The 15,887-nt window shown below is 37.0% G+C and overlaps 1 protein-coding gene across 1 annotated transcript; it reads right to left on the bottom strand.

Moving 5' to 3' along the window:
- Nucleotides 1-2,257: 2,257 nt before the first annotated feature.
- On the bottom strand, nt 2,258-13,725 carry LOC121909857 (complement factor B-like). The gene is made up of 18 exons (XM_042430641.1): nt 13,493-13,725; nt 12,596-12,802; nt 12,318-12,503; nt 12,015-12,191; nt 10,699-10,785; nt 9,642-9,781; nt 8,058-8,202; nt 7,836-7,970; nt 7,451-7,555; nt 7,210-7,347; nt 5,672-5,772; nt 5,064-5,188; nt 4,652-4,786; nt 4,299-4,375; nt 3,374-3,477; nt 3,158-3,287; nt 2,711-2,763; nt 2,258-2,549 (listed from the first exon to the last, which is right to left on the bottom strand). The coding sequence occupies exons 1-18, from the start codon at nt 13,548-13,550 to the stop codon at nt 2,373-2,375; spliced, it is 2,280 nt and encodes a 759-aa protein (XP_042286575.1). The 5' UTR covers nt 13,551-13,725; the 3' UTR covers nt 2,258-2,372.
- Between the last annotated feature and the right edge of the window lie 2,162 nt (nt 13,726-15,887).

Genomic DNA, 15,887 nt, shown 5'->3' with positions numbered 1-15,887 from the left:
CCACCGTAAAAACTTGAGTTATAGTATACGACAAAATAGTTATAACACATTATAGTTCTAGTGTTACAGCGATGTGTGTCTGTGGTGCTCCACAGTGCGATTTCTACTAATTGCTCCTCTTCTCCAGGTGGAGGCAGTGTGGCATAGACTAAACTGCATTGCTTTCTGAGGTTTCTTCCTGGAACATGAAGCTGTCACAGCTGTTTGTTGTAAAGTGTGCAGAGTGTAAAAAGACTGGGTCCCGCTGTATTGCTCAGGCTCCACTACAGCGTCTATTCACAGGCGCGATCCCACTACTGAGCGGCAAAGGGGCTTTGACCTGCTCCGTTTCCGTCCTGGGCCCGTTCACCCCTCCTTAGACGACCTGGTGGTCCCGAGCTCCTCCAGGAGCACCATATCGATACCGAACTTAGTGCGGACACCCGATCGGTATAGTCCGCTGCAGCACAGAGCTCCTGAGCACAAACGATCCTCCAGCCTCAGCCTCCCGGTAACTTGGATTACAGGCGCGCCCCACACCCGGCGAGAGACACCTGCATTCATCGGAGTTTTGGGATTTAACAAAGGTGATGTCACCAAGAAGCACGCTCCAGCGGCATCTAGCAGCGAAAACATTAACTACAGTGTTGAAGGTTCATCAAACAGTTTCCCAAAGATCACTCACTGATGATGTTTTAATAAAGATACATAGTTTTATAACATATCTTTATGGCTAATTGCTGTTTTAATCTATGCTCATTATGAATTTATTGATATCATCCTATAGACGGTTGACAAAATAAAGGAAAGGCTGGTACAGGTCTGAATGCTTGACCCCTAAAGTGAGGGGATCCGGTGGCTCTGTTATGCTGTGGGGGGCATTTTGCTGGCATGGTTTGGGTCCACTTGTCTACTTAGAGGGAAGACTCCCTGCAAATCAGAACAAAGTTGTTCTGAGTCATCACCTTTATCCTATGATGAAACAAACCAGTATTTGTATCTGTATTTTTTGAGGCAGCAAAATTATTTGTATTTGCATTCGAATAAAAGTGGAGAGAGGTTTAAAAATCCTGTTTTTGTTTTTATTATGCTCTTAATTTTAGAAAATTAGTGTTACAATAAGGGTTCATGAATAAACTACCTTAAGAAGGAGATCCCCATTCCGGGTCTCGAACTTGAGTCTCCCAGATCATAGATTACTGTGCTGATTACTGAGCTAAAACTTTACTCATTGCCTCATTGCAGACAGACCTCTACCTATTTATACACCCATAACACAGAGACAGCACACCACATAACATATAGGCAAGAACTTCAAAGGTGATTATTGCTTTGCACTTTTCATTTATTGCCTATGTTTTACTACCTAACATTGTGGAAAGGAGAAGGGGAACAACAGGTTATGGAGAGTCCCTTGGGAGCACTACGCTTGTGTCAGTTGCTCAGCTTTATCTCTGGGGAACACCCCAAACTCTGGGAGTGATGTCCATATTAGGAAATGTGCATCATGTAGCAGGTGGATGTGACTCCCCTCGTTAAGACCTGCTGATAGACGTAACAGCGGAGCAGAGGAGAGACACTGAGATAGCGATGTAACCGACCTGCATGCTGGTATTTGACAAGTTTTTTTTGTCTTTGTCTTCCCAAAAACAAATAATTTTTAAAATATTTGTATGAAACAAATATTCATAAAAAGAATTTGTGCTTTGCCAAATAACATTTGTATTTGTATTTGTATTTGGGCACACCCCTATTAAATACATCACATTGGACTCCCGGAAATTATAACAGGCATTTATTTAATAAATGACATTTATTTTACCATTTATTTTACTAATTACTGACATTCCTATTTCCTATTTCAAATTTCCTTTTTTCCTTCTGAAGTCATGCTTGCCACCAGTGCCTACTGTGAGGAGTATCAGTTCATCATCATAGTTCTCAGCTCCAATGGCAAAAATGTAAATGTCTGTAACAGACATTTACAGAAACCTTTTCAGCAATGTAGTAATTCTTTCAGTCATTCCTTTTTTTAATGCAGTTTTAGAAAAGGCCTGAGAAAAGTAAACTGTTCCATAACCTGTGATTGTGAATGTATAAACAAAGTGTAATTTAAATTACACTAACATTAACTCTAATTCTACATTAAGTTATTGATACTCAGTATATCGCTGTGATGTTGTAAAGTTTGTCTGTTTGTTTATTGATAAAATCGACTCATTGACATTGAATTTATTACATGTCAAAAAAAGGGAAATTATAACAGTGATACAAATCATAAATACTCCATACAGAAAAGCCATAAATGAACAAATAGTGAATCTAAAATTGATATCATCTCACTCTATATACTGTCATATGGCTAACTCAACCTCAAATCAGAGGAAATGTATTTAGCTGTCCAAAAACTTAAGTGATGAGTACTCATCCTGGGTGTCATCTCCAAGGACTGATTTGAGGAAAGGTACAACTTTGAAAAGATTAATATGGAAATCTCTGGAAGTGGCTTCTGAGATTGTCTGACTGCCTGACTTGCAAAGATTCTTGGTTCCCCAGCTGACCACTGCAACCTGGGAAATAAATCGTTGGTTACTTTACACGATCAACAGGAAATTACTCGTTCAAATTTAATAATTTCAGTGGGTTTTCTTTTCAATATATTACTTCTGAGTAATATTTGTCATCAGGTGATACTTTGTGATTGGATACAAGGAAAAGAACAGCTGTTTACCTGTATTGTGCGATACATGAGATAGTCTTTGACCACAGCACCTCCAGAGTCGCCTGTCCCAACAAATTCACACACACACACACACACACACACACACACACACACACACACACACACACACACACACACACACACACACACACATACACACACACACACACACACACACACGTACGGTTACATCCAAAATAATGGGCCTCATTTACAGATCTGCACCAGTGTTGCTCATGTTTTAGTATATAAAATGCATCTAATCTGAAATCTTCTATAACAGATTGACACTTTACTTGATAACTGAGACTTAAAGGGCTGAAGACTTTGGAAATTGAATAGTATTTTTGTGTATGTGCACACACTTTCTACAAGGCTCAGGATTTCACAGAAGCCTAAATATCCCATTAAATGTGATAAGGATATTGATAAAGACATGACATAGAGGGAACATACCTGTACATGCTATATGATCTACCTGAGGAGCCAGACCACCAGTGCACAGGAAGTTATCAGTCACAGCAACCTCTGGATTTTTCGTTGTTATACCTGGTGCCTTTATCGCATGGCTGATGCATTCATCTCTCTGTAAAAAGAAGAACCAGCTCAAGTTGACTTTTGGGTTTTGATACGAACATCAGACACAACACTGCTCAGTCATTTAAAACTCACATTATCGCCGATCTTAGCGCGGACAGTTTTTTCCTTTACCAGGCTTCTTGACTTTCCTGACAGGAAATAGAGTTCTTCAATATGATTCTTAAACAGGAGATCCTCTATATGAGAGACAACAAAAATACAGTTATTAAACCTGAGGCTCCAGCTGTTTTGATCTAATGTTGATAAAAGAACATCCAGAATTTAGGCTGACTAGCACTTCTGTCCTTTATTGGTTTTAGAGAAGTTTATGCTCCAGCAACCCCAGCCAAACTTGTTATTTGAGATAACATTACATTCACTAAACACATTGGTTAGTCGTCATCCTAAAAGCTGTACGTTACAAGTGAAAACGTCATATCAGCCATCATAGAATGACAGTTCATTTTTCCAAATCATATTTAAAATATTAGGACTAAATTCACTGCAACACAAAAACAATTTTACTTTATTTAGCAATAAGCTACATGTCTTCTACAAGGCTCATCGACTGATGAGTATGCTGACTCTCTGCTCCAGATGTTCAGCTTTAGCAATTTTGCACAAAATCATGTATTTTGTCATCAAGTGCATATTTAAGATCCCTTCAACAAGATTCTCCTCTAAAACAAATCAGCTGAAAACATTAAAAAGTTACAAACTAAAATCTACCAACATTCTCATTGTAAACTAAAAAAATACGTGCAGTGTGAGAACAAAAGCTTGAAAGGCAGCAATAGCAACTAAGGGAAGCAGGACTTAGCAGATGGTCAGTTGTGGTTCATTTAGCTGGAAATATCAGATAAACTCAAATGTTACTTTAATGTATTGCAGCGTATTGCAGACTGTAAAAAGAGTCAATTTAGGTCAAATTGCCCAGTACTCCATAAAGATAAGCAATTTTTAGTATTTATGAACCCCAGGCTGTGCATTGGTGTCACAGTGTGTCACAGTGTGTCACCTTGGTCCTTGCAGGTGGAATTACCAACCAGTCTTAGAGCATCACTGGTCTCCTTGGTGCAAGGTATGCAAACAGGTCTGAACGAGATGCCAAAAGACAATATAACACGATGATGTTCCAAGTAAACAGCTTTTAACACAGAATGTTTATTTATTTAAAAACATGCCATATTACAAATGTTATTTTACTAAGCATACTTCAGAATTTGTGATTAATCTATTAAATCTGTGGACATGTTTGTGTGTCTTTGTTGAAATTATCTTCACAGTAAGAAGCGTTTATCAATAAATCCTCAGGCAGGACTGAGAATGTAACAACAAACCCAGCAACAGTGATGTAGACAGAGCTCTTACCTGATATAATAGGAGAAGTCAACATATTCCTCCAGTTGAAGGAGAGCCACATCATAGTCATAGAACTCCGGCACGCCTTCACCCTCTTTAGCCGTGATATTGAATTTTGGGTGTAACCTGATTTTTTTTACCCCTCTAGCTGTAAAAGAGACACAATCAAGTGTATTATTGTTGCTGTAATGAGGAGTAGTAGTAGACAGTATGGGAAAATGTGTATCTTTAAAATCAAAATACTTTACTATAGCAAATTTGAAACTTAGAAATATCCATTATCAAAGCAAATAACTTCACTGGGTACCGTAACACTTATTTTTGTTGATGTAAACTTCTAAAATGCCAATACGTCAAGTTCAAGTAACTGAAGAGAGGAGACATAATTAAACATACAGACATCACAGGAAAATTTACTTACTTACCTTGATCATTAATGTCAACCCTGATGTGCTCCTTCCTATCTTCAAATTTGAAGCAGTGAGCAGCAGTCAACACAAACTCTTTGGTCACAAGAGAGCCAAGGCAATTTCTGGATCCCCCATTCTTAGAATTTAAATGATAAATGGATTAATAAACAATGTAATGTCATAGTTATATATTATGCAGAAGCAAGAACCGATTTCCTGTTTTTGCGTTTACTCAGCACAACATCTGGCACCACAGCAAAAGACAACATGGACAGCAAAGCATGCTGGTAGACAATTAGGAAGCAGTTTTTCCACAAAATCTCACATCTGAGGCCCTGACTCTGGTACTGTGTTGTCACTGAACCAAATCTCTGTGCATAACCGTTCACTGGTCACAGTTATTCTCCTTTGTGGGAAGTATATTCCTCTAATTTTACTGTCTTCCAATCACGTGTAGGATTCAGTGATATCTAGCGATGAGGGTGCAGACTGCAACCAAATGAATACACTAATTAAAGCATACTTATGAATATTATATTCCATTTCTGCTAAGTCCGTTCCACTAGATGCCACTAAAGTCTACACACTGCACCTTTAATAGAAATTCTGAAATATTCACCTCGATAGTAATGAATACTACCCATGGAAACCTTTTCCTCTGGTCACTTCCTACAGTTGTTGAATTGTAAAGACCACACATGCCCAAAACTTCGTCTGCATCTGCATGAAAAAAAAAGCATTATAAAACAACAAATTCAACGTTGCTCAAGTTCATGGTTATATCAGTATAGAGTAAAGGCTCAGTATTGACACTAAACTTTACAAATTGGCAGATGTTTTAGTCCAAAGCTTTGGGAGCAATTTGGGGTTCAGTGTCTTGAACCAATTGCATATATAAAACATTACATTTCTACATTTTTTACATTTAAAAAAGCTGATGCTTTTATCCAAACTAAAATTACAATAAGTGCAGTAAACCTCAGTAGGGACAAGAGCTAGATGTCAGAGGAAATTGAAGTGCAACATAAAATGGGAGCCCCTAAAAAACCCGGAGTGAGAAATAAAACTGACTGACAGTCTTCTTAGACTAAATACTTGATATGACAACTATCTAGTGTTTAACATTTATTTGTTCAAATGTTGATAATAGATGGAGAAAATGGTGTGATTTTGATGTAAATATATGTTGAAATGCATTATTTACTTGTGTGATCCTTCCTAAGGTGTCGTCTTCCTGTTAAACTTATGTTTTTACTGGTCTACCCTCTTAATGGAGACAGAAATATGATACCCTCTTCATTATCTGTCCACTTCACCATCAGTGGTGTAGGGCTACGTATCATATAGAGACACCATAAGATCCAGAGTGATTTTCCACCTGCTCTTAAGTACTTTAGGAGACAAATGAACCATGTTCTGTCCTCCAGTTATTATCCTATATCTCTCTAGTGTCGAATTAGAGGTTGGAGATGAATGCTTATAGGTAAACGGTGACACATAAATGCCTTTATTAAGGCTTGGATTTCATTTTGTATTTCATATCTGATTAAAGATCCCCTCCAGACATGTTTTAATATGTATACTGTATATAACACTCTATGCTCTGATATGGTTTTTCAGTTAAATTTTCTCATTAAAATCCTTAAATCCCATCTACTTCTTCTCACGCACTAAAAAACCCAGAATCCATGAATATACAAATATTTGTCACTTCAAAAATTTAACTTGTGGACACAAGACATCTCCTACTTCACTGTAAAGTCCATTCTCACTGTTTCAAGTTTTCCACTTCACACTTGTGTAAGTTGCACACTGGTCCACGATTGACTCCAAACTAGTTGTGGTGTCTCAAATGCTGCTCATAGGTATACCCCTTAAATTTCAGATTTTTGATAAGCACAGAGAAACTTTTCTCCTTCAGCAGATGAATGTGAAAACAGCCTTCTAGTGTCAAACTCTGCAATATATCATTCTGCACAGTGAAGCTCAAACACCCAACTGAAGTAACACAAAGAAAAACACATTTTTGAGTGGAGGGGGACCTTAAAAGCAAACACAAGGTGTAGTGATGAATAATTAAATAATAAAAGTAGAAATGACCAAAATGTGTTGCCAGATTCATTCAGCCCTCTGCCATTACTTTCAGAGATGACTTACCAATTATTTCATCAAAGGCTTCCTTCAAGTTTATTAAGTCATTTTGCATTCTGAAGTAATGCCTGCCACCAGTCCCTGTTGCGAGGGGCTTCAGCTCATCATCAAGGATCTCATCTCCAATGGCAAAAATGTAAATGTCTGTAACAGAATAAAAAGCAGCACAATCACCGCTGAGTCGAGACACATAAACTAACTCAAGCTAAATTTAATTAAGTTGCAACAGATCAAATATAAAACTCACCAAGATAGTCTTCTCGTGATTGAATGCCCTCAGTGTGGTTCATGTACACCATGTTCTTTATTTTTCTCACAGTTGGTTCAGGTGAACCACCCATATTATAACCACCTGCAATGAAAGAAAACAGTTTTCCCTGCTTTAACCTTTGCTCTCACATAAACATAATTCAATTGTATTATTAATACTTCATACAGGCTTTATACTAACAACTTTAAATCTGTGCTAATTTGATTACAGTTGTAATAAGACTACTGGAGTGAATTCATGCATATTTCACACATTAAATGGTTGAGGTATTAAATCCATGATTTGCCTACAGTGAAAGCTTCATTGCAACTTCATTGCAGAAATAAGTACATAAAATATCTCAAAAGGGAAAGGAAATGACCATCTGTAAAAACGATGAGGACGTGACGATGTTCCTTAAAACCTTCATCTTTAACTTGCTTTACCAAAGCCATGTCTTCCAGGAAGGTTATAAAGACTTCGTTCAGATTTGTTCCAGCAGTGTCTCTGTCTTTGACTCAAAGCACACAAACACACAGTAAAACATAACGTTAGGATCAAGCCGTTTATTTTTTTAGCAATGTGTCTGATCTGTTTGACTTACTGGTTTCTGTAAAAGTGTCCAATTTAGTCATCAGAGTGCTTAGTGTTTCTCTACCATCAATGAAATCCAAAATTCTGGAAAGTCTAAATACTTGAGAGGAGAAAAAGAGGACCTCATAGTTTGGAGTCACGCTAAAAGATGAAATCTGTGGAGACACAAAGAATATCAGTTAAGTACAAGGTGAATGAGTTTTAGTATTGTATGAACTTTTGACCTGAATGTGTATAAACATGCAAACTTGTGGAACTGCTGTGAAATGTTTTATTAATGCAACACCTCCACATGTATCAAACTGCTTATCGTTGTTATTTTGTTGAGTAATTGATCCATTTATCAGCATAAAGAGTATCCCGCAGTGTGCACTGACAACAAGCCAAGGGACCAACGCCAAGGAGCGTCAGTCAAGATTATGATGTGTAATTCATAATGAAATTATGATGGTCCCAATAGCCAAACGGGATGAGATTATGCTTGTACATGTTATGTGCACAGTGTGTGAAATGTGCCCTAAAGGTGTGTCAGATAGAGTTAAATGCTTCATAAGTCAGCTCACACCAAAAATACTGTACAATTTATGACTTCATTGTAAAAATCGCTATGGAAGCAGTTGATTTCTCTGTAGAGCCATAAATATCATTATAATAGTCACATGAGTAAGAGGCAAAACTGTTCATTTCCATGAATCAGTTAAAAACTAAAATGTATGTTTGTGCTAAAAATGTATAAAAAAAAAAAAAAAGTCTGTTGGGGATGTATGGAAACCCAAAGTGCTCAAAATTGAATAAATAAATAAACAAGACATTATGAAAAAAAAGAAAAAAGTGACATAATCATAAGTTAAATCCAATAAATGTTTTAGACGCATCTCTTTTCATAAAGTTTATTGTGGGTCATTTTTATTTCATTCTAGCAGTTTTTGTTTCAAAAATGAACAGTGCTACTTTTCCCCCCCAAACTCTGTTTATATTTCATCAGGCCATTTTCCCAGATGAGCATTGTTTTTTCAAATGCAACTTTTTATCAATACGTTTTTGTCCGTCAATCCGGACAATCAGGGAAGAGCCAGTTATGTGACAGGCTGTTGGTTTGGTCTCAATGAGCGGGCACCTCGGGTGTCCATACCGGCTGGTCCAAATGCAGAATATTTGTGAGAAGAATACTTCTAAATAAATATAAAATAATGCAAACTTGCTAAACTACATAATTTGTCTGACCCACCGATAATACTGTCCTCCTTTGCGTCACTCTGCCAAGCTCAATACAAACTCTAACATGTCATTTTATTCTTTATAAGATCAAGTAATTGATTAAATGTCCAGACTAGTCACACTAACTGCTGCATCCATCAACAGCAATCTCTACTTTCACCCCATGTGCATCCTTTAAATTGAGCCAACAATCAGCAAAACAATCACAATGTAACTCACCTCTCTATTCCCAGTACAATGTTGCTGACTGTTGGCAAATTTAGCATGAAGGAGAAAGAGTTCTGTGGCGGCGACCCTTTCCATTAAAAAAGCACTCTAAAACTTTAATATATAAACTTTTGAGAAAAGCTCAAGAGAAAAGCTGCTTGTTTCTCACCTTTGAAATAAGTGATTTTGTAACATTTGTTGCATTTTGGATGTATTCCTTTTTGATGCTCTCGGAAATATCCACAGCGATGTAGATGTTTAGTGTCCCATTTTTTGAAATCCTGATTTTTCTCCCCTCCTGTGTGTCAACTGAACCATCAACAACAAATACTGTTACTGTTCCATAAGCTATATATGTCATATGATACTATATAATGTCATCTATCAAGAACTTAAAGGACAAGTTCACAATTTTTCAAGTCTGTCTTAAAACAATAGTCATGTGCCCAAATGAACATTGACACATGTTTTTCTTGCGCTAATCATTCCTCTATTCATACTGGCCATTAGAAGTTGAAGCCATTCAGGCATCCGGATGAGTCAAATCAAGTAGATATGTTTCAACGTTACAGTCTTTTTTAGTGCCAACGTCCCTCTTTTTGTTACTATTCTTCCACCGCAGCTCAACAGGGGAACACAAAGAGGTAATTTGATGTTAAAAAGACTGTAAATGTGGCAGATATCCACTTGACATGACTAACTCAGACTGCCTCATATAAGCTTCAGATAAACTTTTAAATAAATTTTTGCACAAGATGACTGTGTGGATTTTGGCCCCCATCACTTACATAGAAAGTGCATTTGAAGGGGATCTTTTAATAGCCAGTATGAACAGGAGGAATGATTACAGTGAGAAAACCTCTTTCAGTTTTCATATGGGGACCTGACTGTTGTTTCAAGACAGACTTGATAACTTGTGAACCTATACTTTAATACAAGAGAAGACAAGGCAGTGTCCTCTGAATTTGTTACACATTAAAAACATCCTTACCTGCAGATTTGCTTGTTTAGATTATATTAATATATGCAGAATTATTGTTTAATTTCAGTAGTTTTGGTGCAATTAACTAAAGAAGAGGATAAAATATAAAATTATCACTCGTTTTGAATGAGACAAAATGTCATCAGCCTCACTACTAAATTATAGTGTAGTAAAAAATGATCACAATAGAATTTCAATCAAATTAAAAACAAAGATAATAATATCATTAGTTCCATGACCTTACCTGTTGGCTCATAAGTGGTGAGGCTGCCTTTGATTGCACTGCCAAATGCCTCTGATACCTCTTGTGAAGTGTCATAGGTGTGTCTGTCTGCAAGAAGCAAAAGCCACATGAACAAGGGTTGGAATAAATGTAACAAAGAAAAGTGACACAAAAGAAAAAGCTCTGCAGACAGAAAACAGCTTCTGTGAACATTATTGAAGCAAAACAGTTCAAAAGTGGTGGAGATTTCAGTGTTCATGGGTGGGAAGTTGGTGAGGGATTGTGTCCTAGTGAGTGCTTAGCATGTCTGTGTAAATCCCACCTGCTTCTGCACAGGCACTCTCACCAACCAATAGGGCATGATCCCTCACTGGCTTCCCACCCGCTAACACTACCAGTAGCAGAGGTTCATTGATACAGTTTGATTTCACCTATTCATCATCCAGCCGAGTCAATTCAAAAAATAACAGCGGGTTTATTTCACTTAGATTTTTAAAGAATATATATTTTTACTATATTTTATTTTTTAATGGTAAATTTTATTTATATATTTATATCACCTGTCTTTTGTAGTAGATGTATTTTTCTCTTACTTTGTATGGTTACTTGTGTTTTCTCTTGCCTTGTTTTTTGATTGTTATGCACCACAACACCAATTTGCCACGAGGCAAATTCATTGTATGTGCAAACCTACTTGGCAATAAGCCTGTTTCTGATTCTGACACTTTGGACTGTACTGGGTACTCACTCACCCCAAACAACAGACAGTTGCAGAATTAAAGACGCAGCTGCCTTTTTTTTCAAGACAGAAACTATTGTGAAACAGGAACTCGTGAAGGTGAAGATTGTATGCAAAATACAAGTTAGTTACTGTAGTTACTTAGTGAGATAGCTAACAATTGTGTTGTCAATGAATGAGCTAGTGTGCTAACTAGCCAACATCCACAAACTGGCCTATGCCACAACATTGTTGATTAAATGTAGGTCACAGTTAGGTCAGCATAGGTCTTTTTGTGACATAGAGAGCTGAAGCCATGATGTCACCTCTGAGCTAGCTTTCTATTGGATGCTGTGGCGTCAGTGGCGTCAGTGGCTACCACAGAAATGGACTCAGTCATTCAGTGCCATTTACTGACTGGCATAAAAACTATGAGATTAATAGATATTAAAGAAAATGTCACATTAACGCCTCTTAATTAACTCGACAACCCTAGTCATTGCTTTTGAATGTTGCAGCTTTGCTGTTGCAGGTGGCTGTCATGCAGAAGAACTTTTCATGGCAAAACTTTGGTCAAATAACACAAAATGTCAACAGAGTTTGTAGGTATCTGTCTTACAGTAGCATGCTGGTTCTTGGCCAGTCCACTGGCCGCTCTCCAGACACACTCTTTCGCTCGACCCCACCAGAAAAAGATTGGTACTGCAGCTGTATTTCACTTTGTCGCCAACATCAAACACATTCCCTGTTCTTGTGGCACCAGGTGGGATGCCAGGATCAGCACAATTATCTCCTGCTGTGGTGAGAAAAAAAGACAAAAGATAAGTCATAAAACAGTCATGAATTCAGATGTATCTGAAACCTGAAAGAAAAAAGAGAAGGAACAAGTAGGGATGGATACAGATTGCTGTTCAGGACTTACCATCACGGCTACAGATGGGAGTGGAGCCGCTCCACTTCGTGTTTGATAAGCAAACACGTCTGAATGAGCCACGTAGTTTGTATCCAGAGTAGCACTCATACGTGGTCTCATTGCCCACAAAGTAAAACTCCTGAGGAGGGGACACGTTTCCATTCTCCAGCACATTGGGGTCTGGGCATTGAACCACTGCAAAACAAGATAAAATGATCTGATCAACATTATCATGTAGAGCAGATGGCCCGAGGCAAGGTGCAACACGTCATCTTCACATCACTTACTCTTGCATCTCTGTTTACGAAAACGTTTGGGTGCTGGTCTCCAGCTGCTATCGAGCTGACACAGACGGATCAAAGCAGGGTATGGATAGTAGCCCTCAGGACAATGGTAGACCAACATGCTGCCTACATTCAGATTCTTGGTCAGTGTGTAATTACCTCCCTCAATTTCCATATTCGCCTCTGTGCAATCACACCAAACTTCACCACCTGAAAAGAAAAGACACTTATAAGGTGTAGATGAACATCTGATTTCAGAAAGCTTCCTCCACATCCACTGTTTTCACAAGCTGAGTCACTACTCCTCACAGTGATCACAAGTTGTATATTTTACATTTGACCACATTATTCATGTTTTTGCTTCAGTGAAAACACAATGAATATTACTCAAAATTGGCACTAAGAGTAGCACTTTACAGGAACATAAAATGATCTTACTTCAGGAATCAGTCATTATGATAACTTTTACAAACTCTCGATGGTCTATTTAATGTTGAACTGCTCCAGAAAGCAAATAGTTCAGACTGGAGAGAAAATATTGGATGGTATTTTTCACCTGGAAATTTACCTTCACTAGTCAAATTGATGTTTTTCACCTTTTTCAGCAGCATTTAAAATTGCCACACAATTGTACATTATTGCAGTCCTGTTCAAAGTTACACATGATTGTTTTGTAAAATTCTGCCATAAATGAAGAAATATAATTATAAAATATAAAAAATATTACATCCAACTATTTAACAAATGGTAGCATAGCACCACCTATAAGATAAATATAAATACATGAATATCATGAGGAAACCATGCCCTGAAGACAATTAGGAACATTTAGAAATTCAAATGATATATAAAATATGTGTCACTAAATTTCTTTTATCTGAAATTGAAACAGGAGCTCACCCATGCAGAGGAGACATGAAAGAGCAGTGAACCAAATCCAGTGGACAGAAAATCCCATGTTGAACCTTAAACTGGGGAACAATACAAAAATGAGAGGATTTCACTGGAGTCGTACATTTATTTCAAAACGGACAGTGATGTTTCAGACAACCTAAGACCATCCTGGTACTTATTAACTCCATGACAAACAAAGGCAGATCAATAGTGTGTGTCCCTCAAAAAAAAAGACATTGCATTAGATATCAGGTAGATTAAAATTACTTGTGTTTCAATCCATTTTACTAATATAGAAATAAGCAGGTTACTTTTATTTAATTATATTCATTACGTACTGTATTAAAAATCACCTGCAGTAGTGTTTTTTTTTAATATTAAAACTCTTACGATGTACAAAAAAAAAGGAGAAGAAAAAGATCTTTGGTTCCTATCATGAAAGACATTTAAATAAATCCAGTACAGTTTTTATTATTGTCCCTCTTTAATGCTGTAGTCCAAATGACTTTGTTTTGTGTGTCCTGACCTAAGGTAGGCCATGGCTGCTCCTTATTTCATCCAGGATTGTCAGGTAGAAAAAACAAATTGTGAAACCAAGACAAAGTACAAACGCTTGCTTCATCATTTCCCGAAACACGAAGGCACATTTGAGTATTGCTTGTTGACATGTTGATTCGGTTATTGATTGTGTGCTCTGTTATACCACAATGGTTAACTGCAGTAATTTGACTGACTTCACCACTCTTTATTTGTTGCTAATAGTCTCAAAAGGGTGAAAGATTCACTGGGATACAACTGTGAAGAGTTAGTCAGTAAAAAAAAACCCAAATATACAGTGTTTTAAAACTGAAAGTTCAACAGGGGACAGCAAAACCTTGAAGGTTGAGGGTAAGTGTGCATGTACTGCAAACATACACACACACACAATGTTGGTTGTATCAGTCAAACATTAAACTACTGAAGGTCACTGAACAGCTTTTATGTATTTAGCAGTTTTAAGCTGAACATCATCAAAACTTCTCGTCATATTTTCAAGTCACTGCATTGTTTCTTGAAAATGATGAAATTCCTTCTCTGTTTCCAAACAATACAAACACAACTGATAATTTAACAGCCTCTCAATTTGTTTCAGGTGTGTCTCTTGCCTCTCAGAGGACTGATTGATTGAGGCCTGATAATTTGGATTTGACATTATATTGATGCAGATGTGATGTTACATAGCTACACCTTTAAAAAGGTTTGTGAGCTACATTTGATGAAATGTGACAAAGTGAGAGTAAAGGCAGGCGTCTCTTTTTCACCAAGACAGGCTTTCCAGGTGATAGAAGGGGACTTAAGGATGAGTCGGTCAGTGACAGCTGGGGACCAGGCCTGTGTTGGCTGGACATGACCACTATTTTTACAGTTTACCTTAAAAAAATAAAAAGTCAAACATCAATTGCCATTGTATAGCTTTATTATTAGCGTTATTGTGAAATTCACAGAGGAACCTTTCTGAGTTTGTAAAATTTGTAAGCGTGCAACAGTTGTAATGTTTTTATTTGTAATTTATTAACTGCAGTCGCTTTCTAAAGGAGAAAACGCTTTTCCATTTTGAACACTGTCCAAAATGTCAGCTTCACACACCATATAATCTAACTGATCTCTATGAAATTTAGTGAACCCTGTACTGATCCTTTTGACCCCAATGCCTCTCCTCTAGTGCCGCCCTCTGCACAAATCACACTACTGGTGATTCCTTCTGTAAAATCCTCAGTATTTGTTCCATCTGACATTTTTGTGGCATGTAGGAGCTGCCAGCAGAAGCTTTAGGCAGGGTAACTCAAAAGGAAAAGAAAAAATAATATATTTTTTCTTAATATACTATAATATATACTATAATTGCAAGAAATGTTGGCATAGTAAGAGGTTTTTCATGCTTACAGTCCCAGTATTTTGTAACATTTTCAATCAAAAAGACAGCAAATTTCGAGGATTGTGAAGATGGAGGTATTCTCTCAGTGTATTTCAGTATTTATTACATTTTTATTAGGCCTACATTGTGCACATTCATGACTTAAGCATCCTTATAATTTGACAAGTTACAATAAATAGCAACAAAGGGAAGCTTTATTATTTATCTTTAAATATATTTTATGAGGATTTTTGTATGTGGAGGTTTTTTTGTAAAACTGTAGTGAATAATGTTTTTTTTTTTTTAAATTTACTGCAACATAGGTTCAGAACAGTTGTACAAACATAAAGCTTCAACGTGAATGCATGTATCAAGAGTTACAGAAGCAAAATTCAGATAAATGATGAGTCAGATACAAATATCCAGATAGATAGACAGATACAAATATCAACAGACAATAGATTTGTAAAACTTAACAGCCGAATAGCAGTAAGAAGATGAAAAAAC

The sequence above is a fragment of the Thunnus maccoyii genome, chromosome 13 (assembly GCF_910596095.1).
Source record: "Thunnus maccoyii chromosome 13, fThuMac1.1, whole genome shotgun sequence".
Taxonomy (NCBI): Eukaryota; Metazoa; Chordata; class Actinopteri; order Scombriformes; family Scombridae; genus Thunnus; species Thunnus maccoyii.
The sequence above is the reverse complement of the archived record's forward strand: the minus strand, read 5'-3'. Positions and strand labels throughout refer to the sequence as shown.